This window comes from Opisthocomus hoazin, chromosome Z, assembly GCF_030867145.1.
Source record: "Opisthocomus hoazin isolate bOpiHoa1 chromosome Z, bOpiHoa1.hap1, whole genome shotgun sequence".
Taxonomy (NCBI): Eukaryota; Metazoa; Chordata; class Aves; order Opisthocomiformes; family Opisthocomidae; genus Opisthocomus; species Opisthocomus hoazin.
Window position 1 is genome coordinate 87697737 of NC_134454.1, and position 24378 is coordinate 87722114.

At 52.7% G+C, this 24378-nt stretch overlaps 1 protein-coding gene across 7 annotated transcripts in view; it reads left to right on the forward strand.

Moving 5' to 3' along the window:
- The window catches only part of LOC142358832 (CBP80/20-dependent translation initiation factor-like), a 156402-nt gene that overhangs the window by 121532 nt on the left and 10492 nt on the right, over positions 1-24378 (forward strand). For all 7 annotated transcript variants that reach the window (XM_075410981.1, XM_075410980.1, XM_075410983.1 and 4 more), the window contains one exon: positions 12302-12457. In XM_075410981.1, coding sequence (XP_075267096.1) covers positions 12302-12457 — 156 coding nt within the window. The remainder of the gene's footprint in view (positions 1-12301; positions 12458-24378) is intronic.

A 24378-nucleotide genomic window follows, 5' to 3' on the forward strand; every position in this document is an offset into this window, starting at 1 on the left:
AAAAAAAAAGCCTTAAAGAGTGGCATATTTGACTTGAATTCAGTGTGCTGGTAAGATTTTTATATGGCAATTCTCAGGTGTGTCATGAAAAAAATAGCTATCCCCTTAACTCTGTAAATCAGCTGTGTGTAGTTTCTCCCGGCTGCTTTCCACCCTGGAGGGGCTGCGGCTGCAAGGCCATGGTGAGGACCAGCCCTGGTGCGTCGTGTGACCGCAGGGATGGTGCTTGGTGTCCCATCATCTCCACTGGCACCTATCTGGGCATCTCCCAGTGGTGCTGGGACTCGGCAGAGGTTCTTTTCAGTCCCACATGCTGGCGGCGAGCGATGTCGGGAGCATCCCTGGCTGAGCCGCTGCCTGCTAAAAGCACACAGCCGAGTTTCAGACCTGGGGGGGGTCTTTGGGTGGTGGGACCCCTGCGTGCCCTGTGCATGGGCTGCAACGTGGAGCAGAGGCTCTGCTGGGCTCTAGGTGGAGACTGCAGCCTGCACACCCTGCCTGCAGAGCCTGCCTGCAGCTCCGGGCCACCGGTGGGGTGGGCTCCTAGCTGCTCCCAACCATTGCTTGGGGGGGGATGAGGCTAGGGGCTATGAAAGATCCCCCTGGGGCTTTGGTAGGAGAGGCAGCAAAAGTCAAAAAGACTCAAAATCTGCTTATCCATTGACTGAGAGGTGAGGAAATGCCTGAGGACCCCCCTCCACCTGCTACACTGGAGGCAGGGGGAGCATTTCAGCGTGGAGATCCCCTCGGACCAGGCTGGACAGGCATCAGCTCCGGCTCTCCATTTGCACCCAAAAGGCTCAAATCCAACCCCGGGATGCGGGAGCATGTTCCTGCCAGCCCAGGCACTCAGCCAGCCTAAGGCACCCTCCTGCCAGACCATCTGCTCCGGCATAAATCCGGCTCAGGCTCCTGCAGCCGCCCCGAGGATGGGGATTTCGGGATGCTGCAGGGTTGGAAGATCCCTGCTGCCGGTACCCGCAGCCATCCTGCCATCCCCAGCCCTGCTTTTAGCTGTTTCTATTCGCCTCACCTGGGAACAGGATTTTTGGAGGCTCGTTGGGACCTTGTGATGCATTGCCCTGCCTGGGACCCATCCTGCAACCCCCAGGTTGCCCAGTTGCTTTGCTAAGGGGATGAAGCATCCTTCTGGAGAAGCAGATGCCGGGGATGTCACCTCCCAAGCCAAGGCTGGCGCAGGCGCCAGCATCAGCCCAGAGCTGGGGTTTGGGTAGTAGGACATTGGAGAGGGCAGCACCTCTTTTTCTTTCCTGGGAAGGGGGGGAAAATGGGATAGCTTGTGCTTTGCCCATCCCTGGCATCGCTTGGCTGCGGGTGCACCGGATACGGGGGATGCTCTTGTGCTTGCGAGCAGGAAATATCTAATTTTTTTTTAAGGTTTTTTAGCTGAGCCATAAAAATTTGTACCAAATTTGCTTTCCAGCTGGGTGGGTTTGATTGATGTGCTCAAGCACAGACTGCCCCGGGCGCATTTTGGCTGGTCTTTACAGCTGGCCTGCCGCGGTGGCACCCGGAGGGACGGTCCCGGGGGACCTGCAGCGTGGGTGTCACAGCACGGGCACCCTCAGCGTCCCCCAGCCAGGCTTAGGCTCGGTTTTTTTCACCGCTGGATGTTTTGCCATGTACCTACCTGTCAAAATCTGGATTTGAAGAACCGATGCTGCCTGTGGAATCCGCATCCCCTTTACCTCTCCCCTGGGTATCGTTTTGCACAGCTTCGTCTTTTCCTGATGCTGACACTTAAACAAGCAAATGCAAAACGATAGCATGAAGTGGCTTTGGTGGGACAAGTCCCAGGCGTGGAGGAGCCAGAGGATACGCGGCGGGTGAGGAATGAGACACACGAGAGGAGTGTTTCAGGTCCCTGCCCCACGCCTGGCTGGGGTTAATACAGTTGTGGAACGGGATGATGCCACCCCATCGTGTCCTCTCGTCTCATCAGCGGTGCTGCCACCCGTGGGGTCCCCCCCCCATGCTCTCCCCACTCACCGAGCATCCGAAACCAATGCTGTAGAGATAGAAAGTTTGGAGGGATTGAGGGTTTGCACAGGTTAATGTTGTTTTCTGCGGCTCTTTTCTGTAATCTAAGCTTTTCCAGCATGGATGGGCAGCTTCAGAGGCATTGTAGGGTGCTCAGTACCTGCGTGCTTCAGGGGATGAGCAGAAAAGATTGATACATCTTTTATATTCATTTAAAAAAATAAAGAAAAAGCCAAAATACAACATTTACTATAGAAGAAGCTCCCTGGCTTTGTAGGATTTGTAAATATTAGCCCCTGAGAAAGACTTTTTTCCTGAGCTCTTATGTGTAAATAACATTTTTTAGCAGACTGGTACTTCACCTCCAAGTCCCAGCTTTCAGTGGTCACTCGTCCCCAGTCGCAGGGAGCCCGGAGCGGCGTTTCCAGCAGGGAGCTCCGGTACCCGCTGCCCGTCGGACGCTTGGCCACGGCGGTGGGAGAGCCGGGGTGAAAAGCAGGCGGAGGAGATAAGAGGATTGTCAGCCCCTTTGCTTTCCAGCGTGTTTGCTCAACGACTTTGAGTGCTGGGCTAGAGCCACCACCTCCCTGCAGACTAAACAGTTGCAATGTTTTCTCCCATGACCGAAAGAATTTAGAAAAGGGTCCCGGTATGAAACTTTACACGAACTCTGGGTGCCACGAATATCTCTGGCTGGGAGTCTGTTAACCCCTCCGGTTCCCTCCTTGCCCATGCAGTTCAAGCTCTGGGCAGGTGAAGGGAAACCCATCCAACGAAGAATCTGGCCGGCTGTCTGCAGGACCCCCGGTGTTCTCCTACCCGCCACGTTTTCACGAATCCATCTTTCGGTTTTTTGCTTCCTTTTAAAGGAGAAAGACGAGATCTCTGGCCATAATGGAGCTCTGGAGCCCTCAGCACAGGACAGACCTGGAGCTGTTGGAGTGGGGCCAGAGGAGGCCCCAGCAACGATCCGAGGGCTGGAACCCCTCTGCTGGGAGGAGAGGCTGGGAGAGCTGGGGCTGTTCAGCCTGGGAAGAGAAGGCACCGGGGAGACCTTAGAACAGCCTGCCAGTACTTAAAAGGGCGCTTAGAAGAAAGATGGGGACAGGCTTCTTAGCAGGGCCTCTAGCAACAGGACAAGGGGTGATGGCTTTAAACTAAAAGAGGGGAGATTCAGTCTGGACATAAAGAAGAATTTTTTTACGCTGAGGGTGGTGAAACCCTGGCAGAGGTTGCCCAGAGAGGTGGTCGATGCCCCATCCCAGGCCAGGTTGCACGGGGCTCTGAGCAACCTGGTCTGGTTGAAGATGTCCCTGCTCATGGCGGGGGGTTGGACTAGATGACCTTGAAAGGTCCCTTCCAACCCAAACCATTCTGTGATTCTGTAATGCCCCATGCCTCTTGGACCTGTTTGTGGCCATTTGTGTGCATGGATGTCCATCCGAAGGTTGTCCACTTCCCTGCACCACCCAGCTGGGGGGCTTCCACTCTGGGGGCAGGTTGTGGGAATGGGGGAAGCTTCATTCATCCATCGGTCCTGGCTTGCAGAGAAGCAGAGGTTGAGCCTCGGTGTCTTGCATGCTACATCTAGCTCAACAGGTTGATGGTCCCTGATGCATCCTACCGGGCTACAAGGCTGGGCATCTCCATCTGCGGCATTTGCAAGCAGGATCCATCTACCAGCTTCCATTGGGGTCCCAGTTGGCATTGGGTGTGAGATGGGCATTTTTTCAAGCATGGAAGTGGCCTCTGAGCAGATGCTGGGGATGGTGTTGGGGCTCAAACCTTGTCCTGCTGCGGGGAAGGGCTTGAAAACTGCCCATCAAACTGTCCTCACCCAGATAAAACAGCCCCTATACACTTGTTCGGGGGATCTCTTCAAACCAGCATAGTTTTACGCTGGACTGATGCTTTGGGGAACACAGCCCGTGGGCTGAGCGATTTATATTAATATATTTTTCCACACAATGGGGGTGCCAGCGCTGTTGCGGATGCTGGGATGGGCAAGGATCTGCTGTGCTTGATCTCTTCTCTTCCTACCACCTCCATGCAGCAGCGAGGGGGTCACTGGCCTGGGGATGGGATGCTCTTGGGGATGTGGATGCTGGGCCCCCTTCTCAGGGAATGATTTCCCGAGAGAGGATGCACCGTCTCTCCCAACATCCAAAGGTGACCCGAGGTTTTGCTACTCGCGCTCACAAAGGCAAAGGGCACGTCGCTGCTTCAGGGTTCCCGCAGCACCAGGACATAATCAAATATAATGAGGATCTTCTGCAATGCTCCAGAGGAGCAAGAACTCCAAGCGGGAGCTGGCTCCTCCAGGCGTTACGGCCATGGGGTGTCTGCTCCAACGACAGCCCAGCGAGGAAATGAATTTCTGTTTCTTTGTGGTCCCTTATATCCCTGCCAGTCCCTCTCCACGGGACTGAGAGGTTGGCTTCTGGCTCTCAAAGATAGTTCCCTGTGTCCGCGTGTGTCCTGCTGTCCGTCTGTGTCCCTCTGCTCCCTGGAAGGTCTGGCTGGGGCAGGCGGTGACATTGTGTCTGGGTTCGTGGGGTAACAGGGCTTTAAAGCGGTGATAAACTGCTGTTATCTAGCTGAGCTGACACCCTGGGGCACGTTTGGGAATCCAGAAAGGTGCTAGATAGGAAGGGCGGCCATAAAAATTGAGGAACGAGGAAGACAACTCTGTCACCTGGGTACCGCTGGAGGAGGTGCTGGCAAACATCCTCTGGTGAAGCAACCGGAGCTCCCACAGCATCCCACTCTCTTTTCCAGCATGTTTCTCTTCTGGGCATTGTCCCACTTGAAAATTAGTGGGAGAAATAGTCCTGCGATAAGGTGGTGTGAGCCTTGATGACTCGGTGGAGATGCAAATGTGTGCTGGTGGAAACGGGATTTTCTCCAATTGGGCTGTAAGCTCTGCTGACCTGTGGGACACAGTGGCTTCCCAAGATGTGGCCACACCTCAATTTTGATGTTTTCCTGCTCCATGAGAGAAAAGAAGGAGGAGATAACAGGAGACCAGGGGATTTGCTTTGGGCTGCCTCTTCTCCTCAGTCTGGTTTCTCTGCACTCAGAGGGTCATTAAAAAAGATTTTTACACCAGGACAAAATGGCGTTTGCTGTTTGTGGTGTGCAGACCACGCTGCTTCACCCTCCTAGTCATCTTGGAGCTTCCACTGACAGTGCTCAAAGATCTCTAGCAACTGCTAGGTTAACAGCAATGCTCTTCTGTTTGCACATCCATCATGATGTTCCCACCTGGGAGATTTAAACCTCAACTAAATCCATAATTAACTGCTTGCACCTCTGCAGCCCCTGAGGACCTCAGACACATTGCTGGCTCAAGCCTTGAGACGCCCACGTTGGGTGGGTAATTGCTGTTGATCCCAGATTTGGAGCCCGATTGAGAGATTATGGTGAGACCAGGGGGCAGGAGGTTCAAGTGACCACCCAGTTTATCACCTCGGGGTGTTTGGAGGCATGGAAAGTACCCACAGCTCCTGTTGGTTAGCTTGGGGTGTTTGGGGACATGGAAAGTAACCCCAGTTGCTGTTGACTCTGGTTCTTATCTGCCTCAGTTACCCAGACCTGAGGAATCTGAATTTCATGGATGTTCCTAATCCTGGGAGTTTGTTCAGCACCTCCTTTAGAAGAACTAGGAGTTTTCTGACCTTACTTGCCCCTCCCTGTCCAAATCCTTTTGAGAGGAATAAGCACTATTTGTGTCTGTCCGATGGCTGGAGGATCTTTGGTGATTTGTTGTTGTAGAGTTGGTCAGTGGTATTTAATGCAAGTTAGTATTGTCTGGTGGTCAGCTGATGGGTGGTAGGTGCCCACACAGTGGTGGTCACAGTCCCGGTAACCTGGACCTTCACCATGCAATGCATTTTGGAGACCTCTGTGATTAGATATGTTCACAGAGCTGTGACCATCATGAAACCAGGTCCATGCTGAAGGCCACTGGTAGGATTTGCTGCTCTTCCCCAAGTGGCGGAAACACCCAGAGCAGAAGCCGGTGGACGTTCTTATGGTGGACGTTCGTCTGGTCCAGATCCAGCGTGGAGCGATGTGATGAAAGTCTGTGGGAGTGAAATGCCTCATGGCTGGGTGAAGCCAGGACCTGGCACAGGGTGTCATCTGTAATTTGAAAGCCTTATCTGCTTTAAATGTCAACAGCTCCTTTGTTGGAGTAATAATAATTGCCGTGATTTGCATGTCTCAGTCACACGCCCCAAAGCACTTTGCAGAGGAAGATGAGTAAATAGTTCCCGTTTGCCAGCTGGGAAAGCAGGGTACAGAGGTGATGGGAGCCCACACAGGACTGGAAATAAATTTCAGTCTCCTGTGCCGCTGTTTCTCAGTCCGGCATGGAAGCTGTTGGCTCAAAGAAGGCTTTCTGTCGTTGTCTCACTCTGCTTTGTCTTATTGTCCCTGTGCTGGCAGTAGCATGGGCAGGAATGGGGTGGTGGGATCTCGGTGTGGTTCAGTTCTCAGGGATTGTCAACGGGGTGTAGGGAGAGAGGTCAGGAGCGTTGCTGCAGGTGGTTGGAGGAAGAGCAGATCTCATGGAAGAGCCGATGGTCCCACCTCACGTCCCACCATCTCCGGTGGTTTAGTACAGCAAAGGAGCTTGTGTAGTGGTGTCCATGTGGAGTGAGATGTTCATGATGAAGCTGTGGGTGGTAGCTCTGCTTCAGAGGAGCTTGGTGAGACCCCACGCATCCATGGGCGGAGGTGTTCCATCACTCCCTGCCACAGGTTTCTCCAGCACCTCCTGAGCTTCTTCTGAACACCGGTGCTATAAACTACTCATCTAACTGGGTTATACTCCTCAGAAAGCAAAGCTACGTTGCAGAACCTCCTCCAAGCCAGGACCTAAATACAAGTATTATTTAAATTATAAACAGGGAATAATGCAGCGATGTTAAGTCTGCAAAATGCCATTTATTGAAGCCTTTTCTAGGAGGGTTTGGAGAGGGAGCGGGCAGAGGGTGTGCTCCTCCAGGAGGGCGACACGGGACAGATGCTGTCCCAGTCCCTACCCGCCATCTCCCACCTCCAACCCGTTTTATTTGTCTCGGGCCCTTTCCAAAGAGCCATTTAAGGCTCCAACCTTTTGCAGCCCATCGCCAGTAAGATCAAGTGTTTAGCACAGCCTCTCTCAGCTTTTTATATAGCGCCTAGCGCTGATATATAAGCATTATATATTTCTTTTTTGCACAGTATTTCTGACTCAGTATTTCCTGCCTCCTTGACAATGACTGAGTAAACAGCGGAGCTGCCAGAGGAAGAGCCCCGTGTTTACAGAGCAACAAGCCCAAATGTGTCTTTTTTTTTTTTTTTTCTTCCCATCAGAAGGTGGCGATGCTTAAATTAACCCTCTTTTTTATCCCACGCTAAACTTTTGCCCTCTAACTTGCTGCTGACGGAGTCAGCCGTGAGTCGGTGGGCCCAGATCTGGGGGAAAGTTATTTGGGACTTGCCTTAAAAAAAAAAAAGCGTGGCGAACTCCCAAGGGATGAATTTTCAGCCGCAGCTGTCTGGGCTAGAGTGAGGGCTTAGATCCGAGGGCTTAGATCTCTCATCCCGCTTGACTCTGCTTGCCCACCAAAAATGGTAGAGGATGGATTTTCCTCCTCTCCCATGGAGTGGCCAGTCCTCTCGGCTCTTCTAGCTTGGTCCTGGTCTTGGAGAGGTCTCATGTCTGGGCCGAGGAAGGAGAGCGTTGCGTGAGCTGTATCTACACTGAGCTGAGAAGTGGACTTTCGCTTGGGTGCCAGAGTGGAGAACCCCAAGATAAAGGTATTTTTTATTTCCATTGCTGGCAGGAGCTTCAGCCAAGCTTAGAAGGGGTCCAGTGGGGGATGTCAGAGGGTGGGCTGAGATGAGGCCTATCTCTATCATGCATGAGCACAGGCCACTCCTGAACGACCCATTGAGCGTGGTGAGGCCCAACGTGATGAACGTGCTTGCCCTTCAGGTTTATGCTCCAAACTTGTCCTTTAAGAGACCTCTTTAGAGGTCCCCTTGGCATCCCCTCACTTGCCACATGGTTTCCCAATGAATTCTTCTCCCAAACCAGGCACAGAAGGGAGGTCAACCACGCTACCTGGTATAAATACATTTTATTTTAAACGATAGGCCCTGAAGGAAGGTCATCCAGTAAACGCACCCAGCTTATCTACAGGCCAGGGCACCCCCAAATTAGTAATACAATGTGTGTTTAAAAATACAGGCAAACTGATGAAAGATAATTTGCTTACTGCCCTGACATCACCACCTAAGCATGGGGCAAGCCAATCCACAGGTTATTTTTGTGTAACTCTGTGAGGCATTTCCAGAGCAAATAAAGTTCACCGGGCAGGGCAGTGACCTGACTGTCTGGTTTCAGCGCTCTTCAGCCTCCTCAAGGCTGCTTATCGGTGGTGCGGAGGTCTGCAGGTCAGGGCATGGCTCCATCGGATGTGCCCTGGGCACATGGGACATGGATTTTGTTCTCCATTGAGGCGTTCTTTGCTGCCGGCCAGCTCTTCACCTCTCCCACGCTGTTTGTCTGGCTCATCCGTTTTGGTTGCACACCCTTTGGAGAAGTGATTGTGTTGCTCTCGACATTCTCCGTGCCTGGCGTGATGAGTCGCGGGTCCTGCTAAGAGCATGGCTGACGTGCAGCCGGGTGAATCGCACCCGTAACTCCATTGAGCAAATTACCTAGAGGACAGCAGTGGTCTCCTCAAACATGGACGCCACAAGCGAGGTGGAACACCTCTGCATGAGCAGCATTCGTGTTGGCTTGCCCGTCTGTGCATGTCGTGGTACTGGTCAAACCTGTTGTCTGAAGGACGAGTTGAAGGACAAAGCTTCCCAGGCCACCTTCCTTGTGGGTGCCATGACACTGGAGCAGCACCGCCCTGAGGGGCCAAAGTAGATGGCTATCTCAGGATGCTTCAGGAAAGCCCTGGTGCTGCAAGTCTGGCTACCATAGAGGTTCAGCTCCTGACAAGCCCAGCTCTTGCATGTAGTCAGGCATGGTCCAAAAAATGTAATTCTTACCTCTGGCAAGGTGCTTTTCCTACTTTGTCAAAGGAATCGGTATCACCCCCACCTTTCGCAGACTACGTGCAAACAATCTCCTTTTGCGAAATTGGCCCAACCTGAGGCTGCAAATGCAGCAAAATTATTCCCACTGCGGTAACACATTCTGGGTGAAAATGTTCACCATGACCTCTGCATCATCCCATGTTCCATCCCCCGCTCCCATCCCTCATGGGGGTCCATCAAAGTCTGCACAAGCTTTTCATTACTTGAGGGTGGGTTAGGAGAGGACCCCAATCCCTTTCCTTTTGCAAGGGTCTTCTTCAGCTCAAAACTGGGGGCAGAGTGGTCACTGTTACCTCTGCTGGGTGACATCACCCACTGGGTGCTGTAGGATGAAAAAAAGAGGGTGGTGGCATCCCTTCCTGCTCAGCTCCCATCCCAGGCCTGATGAGTTTGGTTTGGTGGTTGTTTTATGGAAATTGGTTGGTTGGTTGGTTGTTTTGGTGGGCTTTTTTTACAGAAAATATTTTTTTAAAGAGAGAATGTTGAAGAGTGTCTTGCACGGCTGCGGAGCCAGGTGATGTGTTTGAAGCACGAACAGGAAGGAGGAGAGTTTCCTGTGATGCTTTTTATTCTTTCCCAGTAATCTGGGACCTCAGAGCCTGTGCGGTTATCCCAAGCTGCTATGAATTTCTCAGCGTGCGCCAGGGATCCCAAAATGTGGCCCAGCTCCCCGGGCACATCAGTTTGGACCTTCCCAGGAGGACAGGGGGGCTGCTGGGGGCATCCAGCCTGGGAGGGGCAGCATGGCTCGGGGGCTGGATCTAGATGGGATGCTGCATGAGATGGAATCGTAGAATCACAGAATGATTTGGGTGGGAAGGGGCCTTTGAAGGCCATCTAGTCCAATCCCCCTGCCATGAGCAGGGATGTCTTCAGCTAGACAAGGTTGCTCAGAGCCCCGTCCAACCTGGCCTGGGATGGTTCCAGGGATGGGGCATCGACCACCTCTCTGGGCAACCTCTGCCAGGGTTTCACCACCCTCAGCGTAAACAATTTCTTCCTTATATCGTAGAATCATAGAATCATAGAAAGTTTTGATCCTCCCCTCTTTTAGTGTAAAGCCATCGCCCCTTGTCCTATCGGTACAGGCCCTGCTAAAAAGCCTGTCCCCATATTTCTTACAAACCCCCTTTAAGTACTGGAAGGCCGCAATAAGGTCACCCTGCAGCCTTCTCCTCCCCAGGCTGAACAGCCCCAACTCTCTCACCCTTTCCTCACAGCAGAGGGGTTCCAGCCCTTGGATCATTGCTGCTGATGATGCAGGAGACAGCTCAGTGCCAGGGGATGGAGAGGTCTTGGGGCATCAAGGATGAGCTCCAGGGTTCAAAGGGTGCTTCTTGTCCCAGGGCGGAGGTAGCTGGTGGGTGACCTTATGGGTGGGTGAGACTGGAAGTCGCTGTTGATGCAGTCGAGGGGCACAGGATGCTCTCACTTGGTTATTTTAATTTTTCAATAGTCAGGAGGTCATTTCTCTTTGACTTTTTTTTTTTTTTCAATTAAAATTCGAGAGAAAACTGCAGAACGAGTAATTTGGTAACCCTGGGGTGATAACCTGAGCTGACAAATAACTCTCTCCTCCATCACCGCCCTGAGACTGGCTGGATAATGAAAGGGTGAACTCTGCAAACTCCCCCGGAGAGTCTGAAAAGACCCAACAGGATTTGGGTGCAGGTTGACTTCGGAGTCGCAGACGCAGTTGGGCAATTGCCTTATAGAAATGGGTGTAGAGAGGAATTAGTCATCGCTGCTTGGTTAATAAGTGCCTCGGTTATTTTACAAGTCCTTTTCCTGCATATGCAAATATAGTCTTTTTTTTTCTCTTTTGTAATGAAACATATAAATAGCTCCTGTCTTGGATCTTCTATGCGTGTGGTTGTGTCTTGAAAATAATTGTTGCACTTTTGCCTGGCTTGCTTTAGAAGCTGCTTTCCTTACCTTTGTTTCAAAAGAAAGATCTCCCGTGTATTGTCCAGGGCATGAGAGCGAACTTTGGTGTGGTGGCTTTTGTATCTCCTCAACTTTGCAGATTGCAGCTGCAGGTTGGAGCATTCGCAGCGGCGAAGCCCTTTGTCTCAGGCAGCAGGAATAAACTGAGATGAAAAGATAGAAGATCATTTATTTAGTTGCTGGATTTCAAATGTTGTGCAACCCGCACGGGGAACACACGGTGTTGAGAACAAACTTGTCCTGTTCTTTAATTTTCCCCTACTTAACGTCTACTAATTTTTAATACTGAGGAATGGTCACTATGGAGACAGACAAGCAAAGTCGCGTGGGGCATCTTGCAAGAAGCTCTGCAGCATCGCTGAGAGCCCGGGGAAACCCTCTTGGCTCTGAGGGCGATGAACTCCTCTTGTGCCATCCTCTAGAAAGGTTTTTATTTGCTTTGCTGTGTTGCCCCTTGCTCTTTGCCACAAGCTCCCAACAGACACGCGTCCCTTTCCATACCCTGCCTTCGGGTGAACCCCTGTTTTTTTAGTCCCCAGCTGGAGGACTGATGGGGAGGCAGCTGTCTCCCTGCATGCTTCCTGCTGATGTTGCTCCATGAATCACGTCATTCAGATAATCCTTGGTCATGGCAATCATCGGCTCGGGAGCAGGGTGACCTTTTAATGCCAAGCCTGGGCTGTCCTCATCTTCTTCTGGTCGGGCAGGGAGCCAGCCTCTGCTGTGATTTTGTGAGACCCCAGGGAGCAGCCAGGCCATTAGGACTCCACCAGCCGGACGCTGGGTCTGCTGAAGAGACTGGAATGAACAGCCTGGGCAGGTCCACCTGGACCACCAAGCCTGCCATGGCCACCAGCATCCATTGTGTTTCCCCTGTCTTTCATCTGACCTCTTTGTCGCTGCTTTTATTCGATCTTGGTTGTGATATGGAAAAGAGTCCTCCGTGTCTGTCCGAGGGGGAGGGCAGGGCGCGGGGGACGCCGTCTCTAGCGCGAGCTGTGACAGTTATTGCAGGGGTTGGTGATATTTCTACAGTACCTGCTTTCTGGTGGCTTTGCTGTGTTGAAATTCCAGCCACTCCGCGTGCGTTGAGTAATCTCCCCGCTGTTACTAAAGAGTCAGTCTGTCTGTCTTCCTCCCCCCACCCTGAGTTTCAATTTCCTCCTAATTCTCTCTCTAGACAGCCGTTGCCTCTCCCATGGCGATGCGGTTTTGCTGATGCAGCCTGTTGTCTCTGTCCCTCTTGCAGAAGGATTTCACCATGCGGGAGGAGTTGCAGCAGCGGGACGTTGAGCGCTGGCTGGGGTTCATCACCTTTCTCTGCGAAGTCTTCGGCACCATGAGGAGCAGCACCGGAGAGCCCTTCCGAGTCCTTGTCTGCCCCATTTATACCTGCCTCAGGGAGGTAAATGCCTTCAGAGTTTCTCCTTCTCCACATGCAGGCCAAGCCGTTGCGTTGCAGCGCGGAGGTGCCCATGATTCGTAGACGTTTGCTTTATGGTTCCTAGAGGTTTGCTTTGCCAGCATCAACATTTCTCACCCCAGAAGCACCTACGTCTGCAGGGATGCTTGGCTTTTCCTGCGTATTGTGTTTCTGCTAATTAAAAGTATGTGCTCCGAGCAAGACCCCTTTGTCCAGGGGTTGGCGAAGCCCAACAGTTGGGATTGCAAACCCAGTGTTTGAGTTTGCAAATCCCAATCTGCGAAAATCCCCAATGAAGAGGTTTAAAAAGCTCCTTAAAAGCAGGTGAAGCCACCTGAATTGATGATATAGACCGAGGGGAGGAAGGTGGGAAAGAGGTGAGGTCCCGTGTGTCCTTACTCCCCACCAAATGTAGCACAAACCCAGCCCTGCCCACCACACTTGGGGACATTTCAGAACGTGGGCTCCTGATGAGCCTGTTTCTGAGCCTGAGCTCCCCATGGTTCAGGGTGGTGGTAGAAGTCTCAGTGAGGACAAACAGCAAAGGCAACTCAACTGTTAATGCTCAGCAGAGCCCTAGAGGGCATTCCCCCATCCTGGTTTAAAGATGGTTTTGTCTCCTGCTGCTGTCTGTAGAAGACTTTCTCAGAAAAAATCCGCCTCGTTGCCCAGGGTTGGAGCTGTGATTCTCAAATTACAGAATCACAACATGTTAGGGGTTGGAAGGGACCTCTGTGGGTCACCCAGCCCAACCCCCTGCCGAAGCAGGGTCACCCAGAGCAGGCTGCACAGCACCGCGTCCAGGCGGGTCTTGAATATCTCCAGAGAAGGAGACTCCACAGCCTCCCTGGGCAGCCTGGGCCAGGGCTCCGTCACCCTCAGAGGGAAGAAGTTCTTCCTCATCTTCAGCTGGAGCTTCCTCTGCTTCAGTTTGTGCCCGTTGCCCCTTGTCCTGTCGCTGGGCACCACTGGAAAGAGTCTGGCCCCGTCCTCCTGACACCCACCCTGCAGATATTTGTAGGCATTTCTAAGGTCCCCTCTCAGCCTTCTCTTCTCCAGGCTGAACAAGCCCAGCTCCCTCAGCTTCTCTTCGTAGGAGAGATGCTCCAGTCCCCTCATCATCCTCACAGCCCTCCGTGGGACTCTTTCCAGTAAAATTGTCAGCAGTGCTTCTGTGAAAGAAGTTCTTTGCTAGACCTTGGGCAAGGGAAGGATAAAGAATCTGCTGGCAATGACTTTTTTTACACGCATGGGAAGTTTTCTCTGAATGCAAACGCATCATAAACATTTTGCCTTCGCATTAATACCGTGGGTAGGGTTTGCAGACGGTGACTGTAGCAGTGAGAAAGAGTCCCGGTGTCGTGCTGAGGCGCACATATCCAGAGGAGGAGGTGGGAGAGGGATGCTAAGAATAGCCTAACTTCCCCAAAATCTCTGCCCACAGCGGTATGTGTCACCTTATGGGGAAGATCTTGGCCGTCTAGCAAAGTCCCCGTTCCCCTCCGCTTCCCGTCACAGTCATGACACAACCCAGCCCTGATTCTGCCAGGATTTTTCCCTGCCCACTCCTGTCTGCCATCGCCGTGCCGTCACAGTCCCTCATGTCGCCTTGCCGGTACGTGGGGACGTGGTGGTGATCTAGAGGTGCACGGAAGGACATGAATTTCACGTGTCAGGGGTATTTTCTGCTACAGGGCAGCTCCATAGAAAGCCTTTACTAATTGTATCAAGATGCCATGCATAAATTTGCTTCTTAAAAACACATTTCTCTGTTCCTTAGCAGGACAGCTCTGTCCCCGTGGTGTCATTTGTCAGAGAAGAAGGCTCTTAGCTTAGCTGACATGGGTGAGCCTGAGTCTTCCAGCTCTCCCGCCCCAGAATGGTTGATCTGTGACTGCTCACTCAGCAGGGTTGTGACCTTGACTCACGCCGTTCCTCTTCCATGGTTCTGGGATGGGTTTTCGTCTTGCTACCGGTTTTTGCCACCTTCAGCTAATCTTGACGTACAGGACCAACCCAGGAGAACAGGACCATCTATTTATTGGCAGTGATAGGTGCCAGACTCGGAGATGGTTGCCAGAGCCGAAGCCAGGCTGTAGATGCGGCTGAGGAGGTGGCGGTGAGCTCTTCCAGCCGCATCCAGGAGAGGACAGGGGCATTTGCACAGGCTGGCCGTCCCGGGTGCTCCATGAGATGGTGGAGACCCTCTGATCGTGCAGAGTGCCCATTCCTTGGTGAGCTTCATGAAGCACATGGGCTGGTGTCCCAGGGCCGGAGGGGGTGTCACCATGGCTTATAAGATTTGGGACCTCCACTTGCCTCGGGACAGGTCCACAAGGTGTAGTAGCTCTTATTGTGGGTTTTTTCTCCTTCCCCCTCAGACATCCCCCAGCAAAGCCCCTCCATGCTGCCCAGAATCATGCTTCGCTCCCTCTGCCTCCATCCACCCATCCTTTGACGATAAATCATTACCAGAGGCGTGATAACATCTCTCCCTCTGCCTGTCCTTTCAGCTCCTCTTGCTTTTTAGTTTCTCTGTTTCTTTTTTTTTTTTTTCCTTTTTCCCTTTTCCTTTATAGCTTTGGCAGACTCAGCCAAAGGTCAGCAAGGGAGTGAGCAAGAGGAAGGGGAAAGTTGCCTGATGACTGAGGCAGGAATGTCTCTTCCCTTCCCCCTGCAAAGCTTCCTCTCCAGCTCCTTTCCTTTCTCCCCCAGATAAAAGCTTATTAACACCATCATTAATTGTGGAGCTGGGCTGGGTGGGGGGAAGCGAGGATGGCAGCGAGGACATCGGTGCTGGGTGGCCCGGTGAGAAGCTGGGGACGTGGCTGGGGCATTGAGTGGCAACGCCAGAGTTATTTATTGAGCGGTGTGGATGGTTTGGTTTTGTGGGCTGAAGAAAAAAAAAAAAAGAAAAAAATTCAAAAGAGAAGTTCATTTCAGGCAAGGTCGGAGTGATAAATGCTGGGGTTTGCTGGTTAATCGAACCAGCATTCATCACCGTCCTCGGGGAAGCGGGCAGACCGCTGCGTTTTGATGTCAGCCACGGCAGCGGGTGTTTAATCACGGCGAAGGAAATTTGGGTCAGGGCTGCCGCCTCGCCCGGGCAGCTTTTCGGGAGCCAAGGGAGTGGCTGTGCCCCTTGGCACAAACATGGTCCACGCCGAGCCCCGGCCCCAGGGGGCTCTGCCACATCCTCCTCTGCGCCCGTTGCCTGAGCTGCTGGCTGGAAAACAGTGTGGGGGGAGAAGGAAGGGTCTACCACCGTGTCTGACATGGAGACTGCCTCTCTCGGGAGCTGGATCCCCAAAGAAATCAAAAAGTTGAATTTCCAGAACTATTCTGAGGGTTTGGGGTGAGATTTGTGCAGGCATACAGTGCCCTCAATTAATGTCCTCAATTAATGGCCTCAAGTTGCTTCAGGGGAGGTTTAGCTTGGATATTAGGGAAAAATTATTTACTGAAAGAGTGGTCAGGCATGTGAACAGGCTGCCCAGGGCAGTGGTGGAGTCCCCATCCCTGGGATTCAAAAAACGTGTAGATGTGGCACTTGGGGACATGGTTTAGCATGCATGGTGGTGCTGGTGTGACGGCTGGACTTGATGATCTTAGTCTTTTCCAACCTTAATGGTTCTGTGATTCCTCACAAGGTCTGGTGGGGTCAACGCTGGGATTTTAGGCGAAGAGATGGTTTGCCAAGAGAAGTAAAAGGTGGGTCCGGCTCTCGTTAAAGTGATTTGATGAAGCACAGTGAGTTTGGGTGGTGCTTTAGATCAAAACACTTTTTTCTGCTTGGAATAATGCGTAGTTTAAGTTGGAGAAGGGAAGCGGGATGCCCAAGCCCAGCCCAAAGATCGGCATTGAAGATGGTCGGGGAAAAGGAGGGATTTTTACGGTTAGCAGAGGAGAACCCTTTTGCAGATAAGGACCAGAGAACTGTTGCAGCCATCAAATCTGGGAAGCTTGGGAAAAGAGTAACAAAGCCGAGAAGTTAAATAGGAATAAAAGAAAGAGCTTTCCTCCTATTCTTCCCTTGGAGCTTCGGGGAATCGAGGGCGATCTGAAGGAGGGCATTGTTCCCGGGAAAGGGCTTTCTCTGGGGATGGTTGTGCCACAGCCAGGGCACCGTGGGCTTGGCCCTTGCCTGCTTCCAGCCCTGGCTGTCCTCACGTGGGATCAGTGGTGGCATCTTCCAGGACCACGTTCCTCCACGAGTCTTTTATCTGGCTCGATGAAAACACTTTTAGCAGTTTTAGAAAGTTTGTGTGGCTCCTGTGCTTGATGGTCTAAGCAAGAGGGATGTCCCACTGTCTTCTCCCAGCACTGCAGCCCATGTGCTGTCAACTGTGGCCTCACTTAATTTCTCAAAACCACACCAAATTTACAGAATCACAGAATGTTAGGGGTTGGAAGGGACCTCTGTGGATCATCTAGTCCAACCCTGCTGCCGAAGCAAGGTCACCTAGAGCAGGCTGCACAGGAGCTTGTCCAGGAGGTTCTTGAATATCTCCAGAAAAGGAGAATCCACAGCCTCTCTGGGCTAAATTTGTCCCTGTACTTCTCCTTCTGCCCCTCCAAGGTGGTTGGGAGTGAACGTACTGACATCCTTGCTGCCCCGAAGCCTCTGCCCTGTGCCCAAACACCAAGGACCACGTTCAACCCTGCTCCAACAATACTTCGTGTTGCACGTCCCCCAAAACCAACTGAAACCAAGAGAACAACCAAGGGACTTTGGTTCTTGCAGCCTGGCCATATTTCTTCTTTTCCGTGGTCTTCAGCAGAGTCAGGAAAATGTAGAAAATGGGTTAAGACCAGGGACCAGCAAAAGTCAGTTGAATCATCAGTGGGGCAGGAGCACTCCAGAGCCCTGTGCCTGGTGCAATAAGTGCCCTGTGGCTAGCAAAGATGTAGAGATAATAAATAATATTATTTCCCATCTATTGTTCGCTGATTATCACTACTTTTGCCTTTCCTAGCTCTTTCCTAAGCGCGGTTGGAGCTGGCTGTTCTTCATCCGGCTCTGCGCTGCTGGTGGCTGCGTGTGTGTCAACGGGGTGGCATGGGCCAGCCCAGCTCGTTGCCCTCCCTGCTGCATCCCCTGGTGCTGCTGGGGAGGAGAAGCATTAGGACTGGGTCCTGAGGGACCTGACCCAGCTCTTGGTGATGGCTGAGGCCTGCAGGGAAGGAAGGATCGTAGCCAGCTTGGAGCCATGGTCGTACTCTGCGGAAGCTGGGACAGATGAGTGGTATTGGGAGGCTGGGCTCCTCCTGTGTCTCGATCTCGTCCTCAGCGGATGTTGTTGAGATGCCAACCCAGGAGGTGCCTCTGGGCCTGGGAGCCCAGCCCTCTGCCAGGAGGAGCCGCTTCCAGCCAAGGTGGTTGGTGTCAAGTGCTGCTTTGGATGCATTTGTTAATTTTTGTGACGCCATTCAGCCATCAGACCTGGCTTTACAGCCAGGTAACCTGAGCAGTTGCCTACGGCAGCAGAGCGAGCAGGTGGAAAAACTGGCTTGTGGAACCTAAAGCTGGAGAAGATGCCAGGTGGTGATGTCGCTGTGGTCCCCGCAAGGCATCTTGCCAATGGGGGTCCCACAGGGGCAAGCAATGCAGGGTGGGCTCTGCCCCCTCTCACCCCTTAGCCATGCCCCTGTGCTTTTCTGCTGCGCAGGGCTTCTTTCTTGTTGAATATTTAAGGTTTCTCTTGACTCCTTCCTCCAGCCTGCTGAAGTCCCTCTGGATGGCAGCTCCTCAAGCACGTGAAGTGGTCCCCCCAACTTGGTGTCATCTACAGACTTCACAACAGCGTGCTCCTCACCTGTTCCAGGCCACGGATAGGGTTGCTAAACAGGGCAAGTCACGGGATAGATGCCTCGATGCTCCCTATCACTGTCCTCCAGGCAGAGCTGGGTTGTAACCCAAGAGCTACCACCCTCTGAGCCCAACCATCCAACCACTTTTATTCACCCATCTGGTTGTCCACCGTGATGTCCTAGCTTGGATACAAGGGGATTGGATTCCAGGGGTGACAGGGAGCAGCCTTGCTGCGGCAGCGTCCCGCTCTCAGCACCCGTGGGTGCATCAGACAAGGCCGTTGGGGCAGGTTCGGAGCAAACCCCGGGAAGCAGCTCATCACAGAGAACCTAATTAAACTGCAGAACTCCTTCGTGGAGGAGGTTGTGGCTTCAGGACCAATTCACGCAGGTCCCTCCAGCTTGAGGGGTTTATTGCTGGGCTGAGTGGGTACCCTGGGGGCATCACCCTGACCATAATGGTGATGTGGACATTGACCTGACCCAAGCCAGATGCTTTTATGGTCTGATTATCGACCCTGGGGACTGAGGGGAGCGCCCAGGAGCGGTGAACCAGCCCCGCAGAGACAGCGGGGAGCCGACCCGGCGGGCTGGCAGCAGGCAGGACAGTTGCTCCTCTGCGGGAGTTGTCTCCTACCTCCAGTCTGGTTGGCAGAGACGGTCCCATTTCAGCATCGTTTAAAATCTTGGCACGCTCCCATCGCTTCCCTGCCTCGTTACACGCTGCTAACTGAAAGCCTCGGGGTGGTGGTGCAGGGAGGATAAATACTCCCCGTCTAATTGCCTTTCCCCCACGTCTGAGTCTGCGGTGCGGCGTGTAGACGGGTATCCACTCCCCTCCCTTCTCTTAGTGCCTGTTATCTCCCGGGGCCATGCTGTGTAATTTAGCAAAATATTCTAACACGGTAATTAACGTCTGAACTTCAAGAGAGCACTGCCTTTTCACTGTCTCCTTCAGAGGAAGAGAGAGGGAAAACCTTGCCGGCTGCAGGCAGATGAGCGAGGAGGGTGGTGCTGTTTGGAAAAGAAAATTGTATCTTTTCACGTGGGTTTTGGGGTTTGGTGTTATGTGGTTTTTTTTTTTTAATCGCTCTCACTTTTTAAAAAGCATCAGCCTTTTGAGTCAAAAAAGGGTCTTTGACAGTATAATGAGATGCTAGGATTTTTCCGATTATTCTCCTAGTCAGAGAATGAGACAGAATTTTTCCGTTGTTGAATGAGCAAAAGCACCAAGGGGGCCAGATCCTGACCCCGCACCACACTTCCACGTAAGTCGCTCCATGAGGCCACATCTGACTGGAGAAAACACGTCCTCTGTGACGAAGGGGACTTAGTCCCTCATCAGCGTCCTCTTCTGGTCCCCTCCATCTGGTTCTGCAAAAATCAGTGGTTTGGCCTCCAGTCTGGCAGGACTGGGACAAACTGGGAAATTTGGGATGGAGGAGGGGTGGAGGATTGCAAGCATGGGAGGGAAGGGATGCCAGGGAAGGAGGGAGAAAGAGGAGAGTGGGATCAGGGACACGAGAGGGAAGGAGAAATGGGGAGAGCAAACAAGTGGGGAATTGTCGTAGGAATCTGGGAGAGGAGGCTTGAAGACCTGGAAGAGCTGGGAGAAAGATCTGGGATTTGGAGTGAGCAGGGAACACCGATGCGTGGGGTGATGTGGACTTTCAGAGCCGTGGCAGGAGGTAGCGTGCAGGAGCAGGGGTCTGCAAAGAGGAGGGACAGACGCCTGCCATGCAATAAATAAATAAAGAGCCGTGCAAAAAGCAGACCCACGCTGGCAAAAACCCTCCTGTGAACGCAGCTTGTATGGGGGAAAACAAAAAAAATCCCTTTAATTGGCGTCAAAGGGCAGAATTAAGGTGAAGGAGATCAGGTGTTACGTGGGAGCGGATGAGGACAGACCAAAAGGAGGAGGGCGACGCGATGCCCAGCTGCTCCATGGAGTATTTTGTGTGCAGGAACATATATTCTTGGAAAGCTACGGGACTCGTTTAGTCCCAGCATTAAAACCGTAATGGCGTATTTTAAATAGGGGAGGGGAAATGCCACCCTTGTTTCTCAGGGACCCACGTAGAAGGCAGAGGAAGCAATTAGGGCAGATAAAGAAATGAAGCTAGATACCATCTCACAGGATGGTCCCTCCTCCTCCTCGCGTGGCTTTGTTTTTCTCCTTCACCCTCCGTACCAGGCATTGTTCGTTCCCAAAAACCCTTTCAATGGGATGTAAACACAACTATTTGCGTCTGCCGCCATGCGCTCTCTCCCTCCGCAGAGCCAGGAAAGCGGAGAGCGTCCGGCGAGCCAGGGTGGAGCCCATCGCAATCAAGCGCGATGGTCTCGCCGCTGTTTCTTTCCATGTTTTGTGTTTCCCCGGGACCCTTGGGATGAGATCACATCCTCCTCTCCCAGGGTTATTATGTCTTCGGCCGGCAGGATGAAGTCGGCCGTCTGGGTGGCTCAGTCTCCCTGTGCGCGCAGACTGGGAGGCTCTGTCCATCTGTCTCGCCCACCTTCGGGTCCTGAAGGTCCACCTCCAGCCAGGGGATGTGTAACCACCAGGCTACTGTTGGATTGCAGCCTCTGCGTTGATGAGTGACCAGATTTTCTTCATCAGTGCCTCCAGTAATTGCCTCTTAATGGTTTCCATCTTCGCAGGAATCCCTTCTGCTGTTCCAGATTGAGGGAGAGTCATGTTTCATGGTTTCCCTTGTCTACCGTGGAAAGGAGTAGGAGGAGTTTCCCACGGCTGGGTACAGGGTTTTGTTTCTCTGACCTTAATTCAATTTGCTGTTAAGTATCTCTGAGTTCCTCAAGAGTCTGACATGGAGGATAACCAACATTTTGGTTTACTCGAGGCAATAAACAAACTAATCTCGTCTTACCATCCTCCCAGGGAGTCCTGGTTGGGTAACAGGCGAACAGAAGTCTCCTCCTCATCTGAGAGCAGCACATGACTCTAAAAGGAGTAGGTGCCACCAAACAAACTACTTCAAGTTGTCCAAAATACGTCATGGGAAGTGCCTCCTATGGACATAGCTCTCAACACAGCCGTGCCCGTGCGAGCAGCTCCAGCCCGGAGCTCCTTTCCCACTGTGCAACCTCCTCTGGGCAGCTGCTTGTGGGACCAGCAGTGACCCATGCGGGTGGCCTCTTCCTAATAAGCAGTGTAGGTTGCTGTCAGCATGTTCTCACACAGGCTGAGACCAGGCCACCCTGGTCAGGGAGTCGGGAAGAGGGACCCCGCTATGAGGTGCGTGGGCTGGAGGCATCTTGTGCTTCTTCAGTGGGCTTGAAGACTTCACCAGATCTCCTGGGAAGCGTGAGCAGAAGGCCATGCAGAGAGAAGGGCCATTGCTAGTGGACACAGCTTGGTGCAGCCTGCCTCTCCCAGCTCAGCTGGGTTTTCGGACCCTGACAAATAACCTCTTGGAGCACGGCAGAGCCCGTGCCTCATGCCAAGGTCAGCACAGGCAGCTCCATAGGGAAAGATTTTCCCTAAAAACTTTGTGTTTGGGCAACCTCAGCATCAAATGGGTGAGCAGAGAAGATGCCACTTATGCCTGTGGACTTCTAAAGGGCTTCTGTGTCCAAGTGCTCACGTGTTTCTTCTCTAGGGAAAGGTCTCACCTGACTTCCAGAGTATACCCAGAGATGGACTTGGTACCCCTTTAGAGAGGGTGACACTGGCACAGCTTGTTTGTGGGTGCAGGATCAGCCCGTTTGACCTTCTGATATCCTGGGTTGAGGAGCTGATAGATACTTCTAATGGGCGCAGATTGTAGAAGTCCTGAAACTGGCCTTGCTGGTGGAGTGTTTTGTAATTACTCATCCCCCACACCCTCGTTTGTCCTTTGCATTTTCCCCAGTCTTGGCTGTTTTCACCACCCCGTGCCTTGTGACAAGAAGAAAAGTGGAGATGTAGCAATTGCATGTAGCTCAGAGAAGTGCGTGACTCTTCTCATGCAGAGCAGCCGAGCAGTCCCATGGATCTTATCTCAGGCATCTTCCTTAAAGACTTGCAACAGCAGGTCGATAAGGGGCCGCTGGAAAAGCAGAAAATTGCTATTGATGTCTTTCCGTGAAGTGCAGCAGAACTGGCTTGTGCTCCCAGGAGGATCCATCTCACAGACCGTGGGGCTTCCAGGAGGTTTTGGGGGCAGCAGTTCCCCAAGTGTGGTCCATTAGACCACCAAGAGTGCCTGCAGGGCTGTGTCAGCAGGACAGCATACCCTGTGCCTTAGCAGCACTCCTGGTTGTAGGCGATGATCATAAATCTGTAGAATCATCGAATGGTTTGGGTTGCAAGGGACCTTTGAAGGCCATCCAGTCCAACCCCCTGCCAAAGCAGGGTCACCCAGAGCAGGCTGCACAGGACCGCATCCAGGTGGGTCTTGAGTATCTCCAGAGAAGGAGACTCCACAGCCTCCCTGGGCAGCCTGGGCCAGGGCTCCGTCACCCTCAGAGGGAAGAAGTTCTTCCTCATGTTCAGCTGGAACTTCCTCTGCTTCAGTTTGTGCCCGTTGCCCCTTGTCCTGTCACTGGGCACTACTGGAAAGAGTCTGGCCCCGTCCTCCTGACACCCACCCTGCAGATATTTAGAGGCATTTCTAAGGTCCCCAATGTGTCTCTGTTTTCACTGGTTGCCTTGTTTTACCCCAGTGAGCAGGTCGCTACACCTGGATGACGCGTTTGCAACATGTTGGTTCCTCTGTGGTCGTGGTCCATGTTCCGCAGGTGGAATACCAGCAGGCACCTCCTCGTGACCTATGCATTAGATGAAAAGCATACTTGTGGGCAGGGACTGCAGAGCGGTTGCAAGGCCGGAGCTTCACGCCCGAGGCTGTCTAGATGTCCATGCATGTTGCCACCTGGATGGATGAACCTGAGATGCCCATCAGGGAGCCAGGGCAAGCGGCACATGGGCTACGATCGGGCTGGCTTTTGCTGGGTCTCAAAGACATCCCAGCCTCTCCGTGGCTCTGGGTGGATATTTTCAAGCTTTCTGTGCTTTCACGCCAGAGTCATCACCAAAGCGTCAGAAAACACTGCATGTGAAGAGGTAGTTTGTGGCCAGCGTTGCTTATATGTCATTTTGCAAGCGATATCATACACAGTAATTAGTACTGCGCCTCGCAGGAGAAATATTGTTGCAGCTGGAAAGGATAATGTATGTGTTGGGCTGCTCCCACTCCATCTCCCGGGGAGAACTGCTGAAGAACACAATTAAACGTACACGGTTTGGTGATAAGGGACGGTGGGGCGGGTTCTCCAGTCCTGCTCGTGGCATGGGCACCCCTGAGAACACCAAGTAAGCGTTTTAGCTTCTTAGCAGCCCAGATGATCTCAGAAAGCAGATAATAAACCCAAATATTTGTGGGTGCGTGAATGCCATCAGCTTCGCTCTCTGGTTTGCTCCTGGTGGTCTGCAGCGCGTGCGTGTGCATCCATCACTGTTCAGGAGGACCAAGCTGGTTCTCTCCGTGGTGAAGCACAGCTGCAGTTTTTGGGGCTTCTTTGCCCCCTCAACCACCATTGCATGGCCACCCCATGGGGCTTACTCTGTTTGCAGCGGGGTAAAGAGCGGGTTTTGGGGCCACGGAGGCCAGAGGAGACTGGTCCCAGTAGCATGCCATGGAAACCAGTTGCACTCAAGAGACATCCCGCAAGGCACTGCAGCTCCCCCACCACACTCAGTACTTCCAGGAGCAGACCCTCCAATTTATTTTGGGTTGCTTATGGAAATATTTAGCACCCAGAGCCCACCTGGGCACGCTGGCCTCGCAGGGGACCTTGCCCAGTGCTCCGTCTGTCAGCAGGACGCAGAAATTTGGAAGAGGAGGAGCCCGGTATCTTCCACCGGTCTGCAAAGCTGCCAGTCCAGCACCAGAAACAAAAGTGAGAAGGCTTTCGCAACCGAGGTTGGGTATTATGTGACTGGCCGGGCAGATTCTGGCATGCAGCCGCCTCTCTTAGGAAATCGAGCAGACTCTTTGTCTGCTTTCCAGCAGGAACTGCTGCTTTCGTTGCCCGGCTTCGCCCGATACGGGGGAAACCGGCTGGAGAGCAAAGGGAAGTTTTTCTCGCAG